This window comes from Lontra canadensis, unplaced genomic scaffold, assembly GCF_010015895.1.
Source record: "Lontra canadensis isolate GAN:19392208 unplaced genomic scaffold, GSC_riverotter_1.0 scaffold32, whole genome shotgun sequence".
Taxonomy (NCBI): domain Eukaryota; kingdom Metazoa; phylum Chordata; class Mammalia; order Carnivora; family Mustelidae; genus Lontra; species Lontra canadensis.
The window spans coordinates 7,413,805-7,426,638 of record NW_022631026.1 but is presented as its reverse complement, the minus strand read 5'-3'; the positions used below and the strand labels follow the sequence as shown (position 1 = coordinate 7,426,638).

The following is a 12,834-nucleotide window of genomic DNA, read 5'->3' as shown; positions in this document are numbered from 1 at the left end:
GCAGAAATCCCATTTTCTTCTGCTTTGTTATCTTTAGGGGCTGGCATAAAGCCTGCGGGGACAGCAGGTGCTTACTGCACATTTGTCGGAAGAAGCATGGGCGAAGGCGGCAGACCAGCTTCACCCCCTCCCCCTCCAAGTGCTCTCAACAGATCAGCGCGGCAGTCAATCAGCTGAACGACGAGGCTGGGCCAGATGTCTGCTCAAGTCCCAAACGATTCTCAAGGAGTCCACAAATCCATGATGCGACAAGTAGGTGGCCCAGCAGCCAAATGGTCAATGCCGTGATGGCTCTAAGCCAAGGTCACCATTTAGGGCGCTCTCTGCCATCGGCGCGCTGCCCTTCTCCCATCTCCTGCCTTCGCAGGGCCAAGAATGAGGCGAAACTCAGGGGATGCCCATTCAATTCTGATGCAAAGTCACGCAACCAATGGTGACCATTTCTAGTTGAAGTGCATCTCTCCCTTTTTGGTTTTAAATTCTCCGCTAATGTACCATATGCTTCTTTCACAAGAAGACACCTGGCCCAGGGACCATCCGGAGGGAGAGGCGGGAATGGAACGGTGAGCTGCTCAGAGGAGCGGCTGGTTCTGACCTCCCATGGGCACTGCCCTTCTTTGGAGGCTCTTCAGACAACTGCCAACAGAATCAGATCCAGAATCTGGGGAGCCTGGGAGGGTCCTGCATGCCAGCTCAGCCCGACTCAGGAGCACCTTCCAGACTCCAAGGCAGGAGCTCGTCTGGCCTTTCCTGACATGCCTCCCACGACAAGGCACTTACTCCCTTACGAGAGAGTTGCAGCCGGCATGACACTGGGTTTCTGCTTCTCTCCAGAAACCTACCACCATCTGGGTGATTGGTGACAGGTGTCCACTGGCCACACAGTCTGCTCCCTCTCTCTTGTGAGGGGTCCGTCACTTGAGTGCAGAAGGCTCCAGAGTCCCTGCGGATGCTCTGCTCTGGGCTGCAGCCCCCACTACGCTGGGGGCCCTCCCAAAGGGCCAGGCTGGGCTAGTCAGGTCCCTCCACTGCCTTTGCAGAGAGGGTCCTCTGTTAAGTTTCCTCCAGGGGAAAGGTCTTAGGGCCCCCCAGGTGTTCTCAGTAACCTGGGGAGGTTGGGAGAGGGAGGGAAGCGGGTGAGGGGCAGCATGGTGTTCCTCTCTGGGCTCAGGCAGGGGGGTGCCATCACCCTGGCTCGGGCCTTTTCACCACGTGCACCAAGGCCCCCCTCCCAGTCCGCAACTCCCAGAGAGGCAGGAGGGCTGCATCTGCCTATCTGCCTCGCTGGTGCGCTCGCGCTCTCTCTCTCTCTCTCTGACCCAGCATAGACCCTGGTTTACCCAGAGACCTGAAAGGCACACTCCTGCCCCCGCCCGGCCCCCACCCCAGCCCCTCGGTGCAGAAACTCAGACTCACATAGATTTCTTCTCCAGGTTCTCGAGGTTTGTCTTCAGAGTGTTGTAGGAGGCTGTCCGGGATTTCAGGTCAGTCTCGATTTGGGCCAGTTGCTATTCGGAAAAGCAAAAGACAGGGCCCAACTTCTCAAAATGGCCATAAAGTGAGCACAGCACCCTTCGGAGTATGCAGTAAGTAGTCAGTGCCACCCGCTTGTCTGGAATGCTCACGTTTCCCCCGCACCGCTCCTGCACACATGCCAGCATTTGGCCCTGCGTAGCCCGTGGGGAGCAAGGGACAGATTCACGTCCCCACTCTGCAAGACCCCACACGGGCACGGCTGTTCCAGAACCCCTCAGTGAGGTGACTCTTCTGATTGCAAGCCCTCCTCACACTGCCAGGTCAGCCCAGGCTGACCCCCTCCTGGCTTCTGGGGGGCCCACGATGGCTCAGCTGCCGATGCTGGGTCCCGGGCTCCACTGGGCCCCGCGGCCCCCTCCCACGGGAAGGGGTGGATAGGCAGGAAGGCTCCTTTCAGTTTGCATGCACGTCACGGGTCTGGCATGCAGGAGATCCAGTTGTCGAATTTCAGGGAGGGCGTCCCAGACCCCCACCCGCAGCAGGCCCGGGCGGACATGTTGTGGGAAGAGGGGATACAGGACGAGCCCAAGGCCCACCGCCTAGCTCTCCTGCTTTCTGGCTGCCTGACCTCAGAGGCCCCACCTGCTCGGCCAGAGGGATGATGTCCTCCCAATGGCTAGAAACAGAAAAGGCAAATGCCCACCAGGAAGCCTTCAAAACACAGCCCCTGCCCCCTGGGCTCATGCTTGGACAGCGGAGTCCCATCATCACAGAACTGCTTCAACAAAGGTGGGCGCCCCACGTTACGGAACACAGCGTGGCCTTCCAGATGGTCTTGGGAGATTCCTGTATGCGAAGGACGACCCCCCAGCTCCTGAGGGACCGCACCCCTCCTCCCAACTCAGAGCCCCACGTCCTGAGCCAGCTCCCTGGTGGCGCGCAGTCGCACCCCGTGGGACCCCCGCTCCATGCCAACAAACGCTGCTGACACGGACACCCCCGGTGTCGGCGCGCGACAGCACGGAGGCCGCCTGAGGGACCGAACGACCCCGAGCTGAAATTTACAGATTTTGTTCGTATAGACACGGAAGGATCCACTTCCAAAGGTTAACACGTCGCTCACCTTTTGGGGGAGGAGGAAAGGGAATGGTCTAGTCATGGGAAGCTGTTCCCGTTTTTATCGTTGTACCTTGATACGTCTGATTTTTAAAATAAGATATGTGATTTTTTTTTTTTTACCATTTAAAAAAATCTCTTCCTTTAAAATGACAGATTTCATGGGAAATGACAAAAAGATGACACGGGGGACACCCTGCTGGCTGTTGGTTTGGTGTACGGTTCTTGACCCTGGGTTCGTGGGTTCAAGTCCCATGTCTGGTGTAGAGATTACTTTAAAAAATGAGTAAATAGAGACGCCTGGGTGGTTCAGTCAGTTGAGTGCCTTCGGCTTGGGTCATGATCTCAGGGTCCTGGGATCGAGTCCCGCATCGGGCTCCCTGCTCAGTGGGGAGCCTGCTTCTCCCTCTGCCTGCTGCTCCCCCTGCTTGTGTGCTCTCTTTCTCACAAATAAATAAAATTTTAAAAAATGAGTAAATAAAATACTTTTAAAAATCGGACAGAGATCTCATGTACCCATCTTACATAACAACGGTGTGCAGTCATAACCAAGAAACTAAGGTACAACCCACAGTCTTAACTTTTAAAATCACATATATGTATGTATATATATATATATATATATATATATATACATATATATATATATATATTTTTTTTTTTTAAATCAAACAAAAAAGTCCCCGTTCAGCAAGGTGAGGTCCACCTGCCCCAGCCAGAGCTCCTCCAGGGAGCTGGGTGCCCCACCCAGTGTCTATGACCCCCGTGTCTGTGACCCCTGGGAGGGAAGCTGGCACAGGTTGTGCTGAGGGCGTGCGTTCAGCTGGGCTCCGAGGTGGGGGGCCAGCTAGCCGAAGGCCCAAGAGCCTCATGGACCCTCCTGAAGAACCCAGAGATGCTTCCGGTGGTAGAGACATCAGCCGCCAGCGCCCCAAGGGGGTCGGCATGGGCCTCCCACCCTCAGCAGCACGTGTGTGTGCTCAGGAGTAAACCTTGTGCCGTGTCACACCGGTGAGGTCTGGGGGCTCTTCTGAACCTGCAGCATAACCCAGCCAGTGGAGACTGACACCATGTTGGGCTGGCACCAGGTGACCGCACGTGCTGCCACATGCAGGGCGGGGAGGGGGCAAAGCCCTCCCTACCCTTGAGCCTCCTCTTTAAGGGACACATTGAGCTCAGTTCCCAGCAGTCAGGAGGGTCTGGGGGCCCAGCCCTGACCACCTCAGCACAGGGCTCCTCCAGGCTGGGAGACCTCCCCGGACACCTGGCAAGTGCAACTCAACACCCGGTGACACAGCGACCTTTGTGTCCCCAAGGCTCTCCCCATGAAGGACCTCCCGTTGGAGGAACAGACCTGGACCAGGCTGAGGACATCACACACGGGGTCCTGGTGCAGGTCAGCCTCCGGGGCCAATACTCAGAGCCTCAAAGAGCTCATTCCCTGCAGCGGAGCCGGCCTGGGGCCTCCTTGGGAAGCCTTGTCTCTCTCTATGTGCCCCACCCCCCAATCACACACACACACACACACACACACACACACACACACACAGCACAACCAAGATCTGCATTCCCATCCCAGGTCCCAGAGCAAGCCACTGAACCTCTCTGCCAGCCTCCTCATCTGAGACCAGAGGAAGGGGTTCCATCTCACGGGGGTGACACGGGAAGGGGACCCTACCTCGTGGGGGTGACACGGGAAACAAGAGCCCAGTGTGGTTCTGGGCACATAGGGAATGCTGTCAACACCGGTGCCCTCCTCCCTATCCCTGCTTACCTGCCAAAGTCACTCTCTGGGTCCCTGAACTAGAGAGAAGCCAACTTCCATCCTCTACAACTGTTCTGCTTCCCTCTCGGTTGACATCCTGTCATGTCCCGGGGTCCTCACTGCTAGCCGGCACCCCCGGGACAGCCATGCCAGTGAGCACCGTCCTGAGAGGACGCAGATCACAGCCTGACCGCCTGCCTGGCTCACCTGGCCTCAGAGAGCCCCTCGGGGTGCGGCCGGCCCCAGCAGGGACAGCGCGCCCCCGGGTGGGTGGCAGAGGCACACAGTACCTCCGGGAAGCCACACCTGGCTCAGGTGCGCTGGGCAGCCCCTCCTCGGAGGGCTTTCCGGAATCACTGCCCAATTGTCCCAGGAGGGGCCGGGACCTCTGTGGCGTAAGCAGTGCCGGAGGAGCCGCACCCAGATTCCGGAGCCTTCTGGCCCCACCCGAGTTTCCACAGACACGGGCCGGGCACCAGCCCACCATGGCCAGCACACAGGACTGCAGTTGGATGGGTCCCAGGGGCCCATCTCCTGCCCCTGACCCGCCCAGACACACCTGGGTGGCTCTGTGGTCTGAGGAGAGAACAGGAAGGCTTTGTTCCTGGCCTGGCTGAGACTCTCCCCGCCACCTGGGCCAGGAGGAGACACGGCCTGTGAGGGGCTCAGTAGATAGTGGAGGGAGGGGGGGCAGTCCTAGGCCATGAGCGCTCACCCTCAGTGAGACAAACAGGAGTCAACAAGGCCACAAGCCCCCACAATGTCCCCAGAGACTTGGGCCACAGTGCTGTTACTTATGAAGTAAAAGCTGGAGGCCGTCGCTTACTGAGATGGTAGAATTGTGGCGTGTGGTGCTTACTGGCCTTGCTTTTTTTTTTTTTCTTTTTACGATTTATTCATTTACTTTTAGAGGGGGATACAGAGAGAGAGTCCCAGGCAGACTCCCCACTGAGCGCAGAGCCTGATGCGGGGCTCGATCCCAGGACCCTGAGACCACACACGACCTGAGTCAAAACCAAGCCGGAGGCTTAACCGACCGTGCCACCCAGGTGCTCCTTCCTGGCCTCACTATCGTCACAGGTGCCTCAAAGCAGGCGCAGGACCCGCTGTGATGCCTTCCATAAATGCCTCCCAGGAGTCAGGGCTCCTAAGCCGGACTCTCCATGGAAGAAGATTGTTCTTGTCTAGCAAACAATCACTGCGGGATGTGGTGGGGGCATGCGGCTCTCATGAGGAGGTCAGAATGGGGCTGAGCTGCTCCATCAGCACCTTCCAGAAAGTAACGAGCTGGAGGGAACCCACAGAAGGAGCACCAGGGGTGCGTCCGGTAGAGGCAGCCGCCTGGCGGGGGACATGGCCGGAAGAGGTGGAGGGAGGGCAGGTGCCCGCCTTGAAACCCCAAAGTCCCTGGCCTTGCCCAGGGCATGGAAGGCCACGCCTGAGAAAGGCACCAGGCCTGGTCAGGGCTGGCAGGAAGCAGAGGGGAAACGGACACCGCCCAGGGTCACTACGCAGAGCTGGGAGCCCACCCAGCCTCCCGATTCTGGCCTTCCAGAAAGTCCCTCTTGGCACCCCCGCCTGGGCCCCCAACACCCTGGTGGTCAGCAGTGCCCGGGCGCAGAGGTTAACTGTCCCCCGAGAGAAGGCCGTCCTCTCACCTTTGCCAGAGTGTCCACCACGCTCACCAGCGGCTGCTTCGCAGGGTACTTCGCCATGTCCCACTCAAAGCGGGTCACAAAGGATGTTAAGTCAACTGGAAGGAACACATTTCAGCAAGTGAGTGGGATTCTCCCTGCCTCATGAGACCAAGGTTGCCAAACCCCAAGCCAAGCAGCCCCGCTGAACCCAAGGAAGCGATCAGAGAAACAGGGGGACAGAGTCGGGGCTCCGGGAAAGCACACGCTGCACCCCCACCCCCGGTGGAGTACTGGGCCAGCCACAGGCCTTCCGTCAGGACCACCAGCAGCACCCAAAGCCCCTCGGAAGAACCCACCAGCGGCCACACCTGTGCCCCGAACGCACTCAGATGGCTGCCCCCAAGGTCTGCCTTGGGGAGATCCTACTTCCCCACGAGGCAGAAGCAGGATCGGGAGATTCCGAGAGCCAGGCTCGTTCCCCGCCTTTTCTGGTTGTGCTGGCCGCGCTCCCCTGTTGGGTTATTTTTCTTTTCTGAGGTACCTCAGAGACATACCCGACGGCCTCAAGCCAACCCCAAAGACCACAGAGCCAGGTACGGGTGCCACCTGCTCGCAAGAGGAGCTGAGCGGTCTTTCTACTGTCCTCACCCAAGCACTGGGCGGGGGCGATTTCAAAAAAGGCATTTTAGGGGCGCCTGCGTTGTTGAGCGTGCTACTCTTGATTTCTGTGTGGGTCGTGATCTCGGGGGCCTAGGATCGGGCCCCCCACTGGGCTCTATGCTTAGAGTCGGCTTGAAGAGTCTTTCCCTCTCCTCGGCTCCTCCCCCTACTCTCTCTCAAATAAATCTTAAAAGAAGAAGAAGACGACGATGACGATGACAGTGGCAGCATTTTAAACCTTGGCAAAATACTAGACTCTGCGACTGTGGTTTTTGGTACGTGGTGAGGAGATGCATTTTTCAGTCCTTTATATAGACGTCTATAATGAGTAGACCAAACCAGAGTTTTCTCAGCAAAATTTCCCTTTTCCCCTTGCTTTCTCCAAAGGCAAACCGAAACCCGCTCCCCTTGAGATGTTTCTGGTTCCCTGTTGGCTGTGGGCAGAGGAAGGAGCCCCGGAGTGAGGTCCCACATGCCACACGACTGAACCGGGGCCGATTCAGGACCCTGGGTCTCTAGCATGTTAGTAACTGGCCCCTCTGCACCTCAGTCTCCTTACTTGAGAAATGGGTGGGAAAGCAGGCCACACACCTCGGAGTGCCCCCTGGAGCACTAAGTCGGGTCAGTGCACGCAATGCTGGGGCGGCCCCCGCCGTGAACCCGAGCCAGACCAGCCTTCCTCCACTGGGTTCTCACGCCACAACACGCGCACGCCTGCCCTTCCTAGCATGTCCTTGTGCACGGAAAGGGCACTGGTGGTTGCTCACTCAACAGTCGGGCACGTCCACTAAACCCCAGGTTGCCACCATGAGGGGGAGCAGAGACCACAGCACCTGAATTTCAAGGTGCTCAGTCACCTAGGGAGATGACCAGGCAAACCTCACACCCCGGCGAGCGGCAACAGAAGCGTGGCCTGGTGCGAGGGCTGGGAGAGCCGGTGCCTGACTCCCAGGGAGGGCGGGGAGGGCCACAGGGAGGGGCTGGAGGGGACAGGAGTTTGCCACATGGCTGGAGGGGGAGGGCACTGAGTGTGAGCTGAGGACACCCAGAGGAGGTGTGCGGGGGCCCAGGAGTCTCTGGGACAAGCCGATGGAACAGGAGGGCTGTGGCAGGGTCGTGGAAGGCCATGTCTACACTTTCTCCTGGGATGATAAAGACACTAGGCGCACATATGGAAGCCCCCCCCCCATTATCTGCCAGTAAGTGGCCATACATCGCTCCAACTCCAACAGCAGGGCTGGGAAGGTCACCAAGCAGGTTAGGACACCAAGCCTCTGGGGGCTGTGTGGTCAGTCAAGGACATTCGTGCACTGAGATTTCTCGGGAGCCAACAGGGGCTTTGCAGGAGAGAAGCTGGCAGGGGAGTGTGGGAGAGAAGGAGCAGCTGAGAGGCGCCCAAGCTCTGGAAGCGGAAGGGGAAGGGCAGGCCCACACGACTGCCCACGGAGGCGGCCCAAGGCACACCTGGATTTCCAGGCGGGGTGAGAGGGTAGAGGGAGGGGACACTGACTAAGCTGGGCAGCTGCAACGGCAGCAGAGGACAGGAGGGGGCAGAGGGGAGAGGAGATGAGCTCAGCTCAGGGCAAGCTGGAGCCCCACAGGAGGGCAGCCGAGTCCCCAGGACGCAGATGGAGATGAAATGGGGCTCAGAGGAGGAAAGCAGCCTGCTGGAGAGGGGGGCGTGCAACAAGCGGGAAGGGCCTCACAACCGATCAGGCAGGTGACACTGACTGTTCCCGTTGGCCAGGACCCGGGAATTATTGTATTTAACTTCCCTTTCAACCCGACTAAGTGCTATCATCATCTCCATTTTAGAGGTGGAACCGGCATGCAGTGGTGGGGCATACAGAGTGCCATGCCCCTTCCCTGTCTACCCACGGACGGTCACGGCTATGGTGTGCACGGTGGCCCATCTCTGCCCAAGAACCACGTGCTGACACGTCTGGCTCACTTGCCCTTAGAAGAGGTCCCTTGGGTTCCAGTGGGGCTGGAATTGACAAGGGTCACCAAGGGGAGGGAGCTGATCCGTTAGGATGAGCGTCCTTGTAAGGAGAGACACCACGGAGCTCTCTCTCTCCCTCCCCGTGTGCTCTCTCCAAGGAAAGCCCCTGTGAGGACCCAACGCAGGAACCAGCCTGCTGGCACCTTGACCGTGAACAGCCAGCGTCCAGAACTGTGGGAGATCCGTGTCTACTACGTCGGCCCCCCCAGGCTGGTGTTTTGTTATGGCACCTCAAGCCAATACAGATTTAGGTATAAATCTGGGATTACTGGGGCGCCTGGGTGGCTCAGTGGGTTAAAGCCTCTGCCTTCGGCTCGGGTCATGATTCCAAGGTCCCGGGATCGAGCCCCGCATCGGGCTCTCTGCTCGGCAAGGAGCCTGCCTCCCCCCGTCTCTCTGCCTGCCTCTCTGCCTACTTGTGATTTCTGTCAAATAAATAAATAAAATCTTTAAAAAAAAAAATCTGGGATTACTATGGTTTTTTGTATTGCCACCCCTGCAGGGGAGAGTGCAAACCGGGGAGGAACAACGAATGCGTGGATAATGGGGGTGTGGGTGGGGGTAGAGCCAGAGGCAGATCCAGAAGGTGGAGAAGGAGCCCTCCTATGGTGACTGATCCCACTCACGGGAGCCCCCCATCTCCCCGCTTACCCCCTCGCCCCCGCTGCCTGGCTCCAGGCAGGAGATGCTGGCCAGAAGCCCCTCCTCCTCCCTACTCTGCCACTTCCAAGCCAAGCTGCCTCCCACCCCATACTCTCCCTGCTGCTTTTGTCCTTCAGCATCAAGACAAGGGCCGGCACCTAAAAGCCTGCCAACTGACTGCCCGTCCCACTGTCTTGGACGCTCCCCTGTCCCCTGCCTCTTCCAATGCTGCCTGATCCTGCCTCCCCCACTCTCTTGGCACTTTCAGGCTCCCTGAGGGCCGACGGCTGTTTCTGTGTCCCCAGAGCCTGTCACAGTGCCCAGGACAGAGCAAGGGTCCCATATAAGAACCTCCCTATAACCCCGGGGACTGAAATAACTCGCAGGACATGGGTCGCTTCGAAGAGATACGCTGTACACGGAGTTCGTCCCCAGGCATTGTCACAGACGCTAGGGTCTCTGTGGCATTTAGATCAGAGAGAATGAGCTGGCCCTTTCCTCTAGAAGGGCTCCTGTCATTCCTGGCAGACTCTGCTCTTCTCCTTGGGGGGGCTCCCGAGGCTCCTCTGGCATCACGGCACGTGCAGGATCGCAAGGCTGTTCCCCTGGCCAGGAGCTCTTGGAGAACAAGCCCCTCTGCGTGCTCAGCACCCAGCCCAGAAGCTTCCTGAGGCCTCTGTTGAGTGACGCTCCCACCCCAGCTCCTGACCCCGACCCTCACCCTCAGCACACATCCAAGGGCAGCGTGGCCCTGTCCACACCCATCACCTTTGGTGACAACATGGTCTGAGGACAGTTCTCCATCTTAGAAAGCAGCAAGCCATTCCCTTGGGCCTGCCTGTCCTTCCAGCCCTGCGGCCTTCTGTCTGCCTGCCCGGGAAAGGACAGGCCTCCCCTCCCCTCCCCCGGCTGAAGTCATAGGAGCCTTGGACACCTGGCCCGGGAGGTCAGACCATGACCCAGGCAGGCTCACTCAGAATCAAAACATGCAATAAACAGGCAGCTGTCCTTGAGTAACGAACCTTGCCTGAGAACCACAACAAGGCCTTCCCGGCAGGGAGCAGGACAAGGGACCCGCAAACACACATGGGCCATGGCCCGTCTCCCGCTCCACTGAACGGATCTCCAGGTGTTTATGACTTCTGTGCACGATCTAGGGCCCACTCCAAACAGCGGTATGTCTGCCGGGCTTCTGCTACAATCCAAAGCATCCACAGCCTTCCTTCCAGACTCAAAGCTCAGCTGGGGGCAAAGAACAAGCCAAAACAAGAGATGCCTCAGCAAGGCAAGGAGCCTGAGAAGGATGTAGTCCATGGACAGGGGAGAAATGAAGTCCACGGACAGGGGAGAAAACCAGGACCAAGAGAGGTGACCCGCCAAGGTCCAGGACCAGGTCTGACCTCTCTAAGGCAGCTGCCGCCACTGGCTGTCCCCATGACATGGCCCTGGGGGAGATGGATTAAATCCCACCTACGGAAGCCAACCTGGAGCCCTCCAGTTCATTCTGCCCATTGCTAGCTCACTAGTTCCATGGGTGCTCTGCAGAAGAAAAAGAAAAAGATTTCCCAAGCCCAATCCTACCAGGGAAGCCCCAGACAAAGTCACTCTGACCAGGTCCCTGGACTGCAGTACTTTTCAGAGCCTTTATTGTGCTAACACGCGTTGTGAATGTCAGGAGTCAGCGGCCGCAGCCCTTGACCTCTGTGTGCACAAAGCTGGTTACAGAATAAGCCTTCGAAGCTCTAGTCTCGCCAAAGTCATGGGGACCCCATTCACAGGGGGCCTGGAGGTAATGAAGCATATTACATAGATAAATACAGCTGAAACTCCTCCTCCCGAGAGGAAGCCGGGCTTCAGAACAGCAGCCATCTGCCCTGGGGATGGAGACCGCGGGATGATAACGTCTAGCTTTAAGTAATGGGAATTTTGAGTAAAAGCAAGCATCCTGTCCGCTATTTTAACATGAGCTCGAATCCTCGTGCCTTAAAGTCCAGGTTTCTACATGGCAAAGTAGCTCTCTACCTTAAGCCAACCCTTCCGTCTAGGGCCCTTACAAGTTACCTGCTGGGAAGGAAGATCAATTTAACAAAATAATTTTTTACTAGCACCAGCAAGAAATGTCAGTGCCACTAACAGATTGCTTTTGGAAAGGAATTTTGGTTAAGTTCCGATCTGTAAAGACCCGTGTTCCCCCTGAAAGGATTTGCTGGGCTTAACTGTTTGTCCTAGAAGGATCTGCTGGCCTAAATTCCACCAGTTTGAGGAGGCTGGAGAAAACCTAAAGCAAATGGTTCCTCTGAGCCAGCAACGGCCTGTTGAGGCCCAGGGATGCCCCCTCCTCCCCAAGGCTCCTGAGAGAAGAGCCCTGTGTGAGTGGACCCCAGCAGGGCCACATGATGCTAAGCCTGACATGTAAGCCGGCAGGGTCCACAAGAGCCAGACTCCCAGTGCAGGCAGGAGAGTGGGCACTGAGGACAAACATCAAAGAGTAAGGAGCAGACCACAGCCAAAAGACAGAGAAAGTCCACCTTGAACTCCAGAACCATAGGATCACCCCACTTCCAGAGGCATGCAGTGCTGGGGGTGGGGAGGTGGGGAGGGAAGCAGGGCAGACATGAGAAAGAGGGAAAAGGAATAAAACAGGTGATAGGTCATATGGCTATGGTGACCCAGGTCCCAGGCTGTTACTCGAGAAATCCACCAGGACCCAATCACCACACCCCAATGACCAGACTGAGAGTTCCCCCTTCCCAGGGACACACAGGCATCACGCCAAGCACACTCACGGCAAACAACGTACAACCTACTCTTTAAATATTTCATTTTTTCCTTCAAACCTGCAATGTAATAAGGAAGAGTTATCCATCGCACGAACCCACAAAGCCAAGTTCAGATCTGGGAGCATGAGCAATTCCCTTTTTCCATTTAAACAAGCGAATAAAAAAAAACCTTCTGTGGTTCCCAAGAGGGAAAAACTATGAACTGACACATAACGAGTGACAGAAATGTCAGGTACAGAATTTACACTCTCATTTTTGGTCTTGTGTTCATGCGGACGGTCACACGTTCCGCGACTTCTGCGGGGTTCAAACACCTGATTTGAAGTTTCCCAAGTCTCCAAGTTTGCGCCTTGCACATTTCCAGCGCACTCAGATTGTATGTCCACAGTTAAGGGGCCTGAATATCTCTGGAATCTGGGGTCTCCCCTACCGCCCAGGAGAGACAGAAATTCTAAATGCGAACACACAACAGAGAGCATTTTTGGTCTCTCTGGATTTACAGGGCACAACTCAAGACTTAAGTCTGAGGCTTTCCTCAGCCCCTGAAGGCATTTTCCATCTTCTTCTGGGAGAGACAGAGGAATGAATTGGGCTGGGTGGGGTGGGGGTGGGGGTGGGGAACGGGTGGAATTTTCCAAGCAGGACAGAGCAGGAGCTCATAGGGAAGGCGGGCATATCAGACAACCCTGAGACCCCACTGACCCCATTCTCCCTCCAGGTTTCTACAGGGTAAAAACATCAGATGCTCTAGAAATG

At 57.1% G+C, this 12,834-nt stretch overlaps 1 protein-coding gene across 5 annotated transcripts in view; it reads right to left on the bottom strand.

Annotated features, from left to right (window-relative positions):
- The window catches only part of ATP6V1C2 (ATPase H+ transporting V1 subunit C2), a 53,095-nt gene that overhangs the window by 12,577 nt on the left and 27,684 nt on the right, over nt 1-12,834 (bottom strand). For 3 of the 5 annotated variants that reach the window (XM_032866845.1, XM_032866844.1, XM_032866847.1), the window contains exons 5-7: nt 12,106-12,135; nt 6,016-6,110; nt 1,417-1,508 (exon numbers count right to left, since the gene is read on the bottom strand). In XM_032866845.1, the coding sequence (XP_032722736.1) occupies nt 1,417-1,508; nt 6,016-6,110; nt 12,106-12,135 (217 nt within the window). The remainder of the gene's footprint in view (nt 1-1,416; nt 1,509-6,015; nt 6,111-12,105; nt 12,136-12,834) is intronic. The other 2 variants (XM_032866846.1, XM_032866848.1) reach the window with 1 other exon arrangement.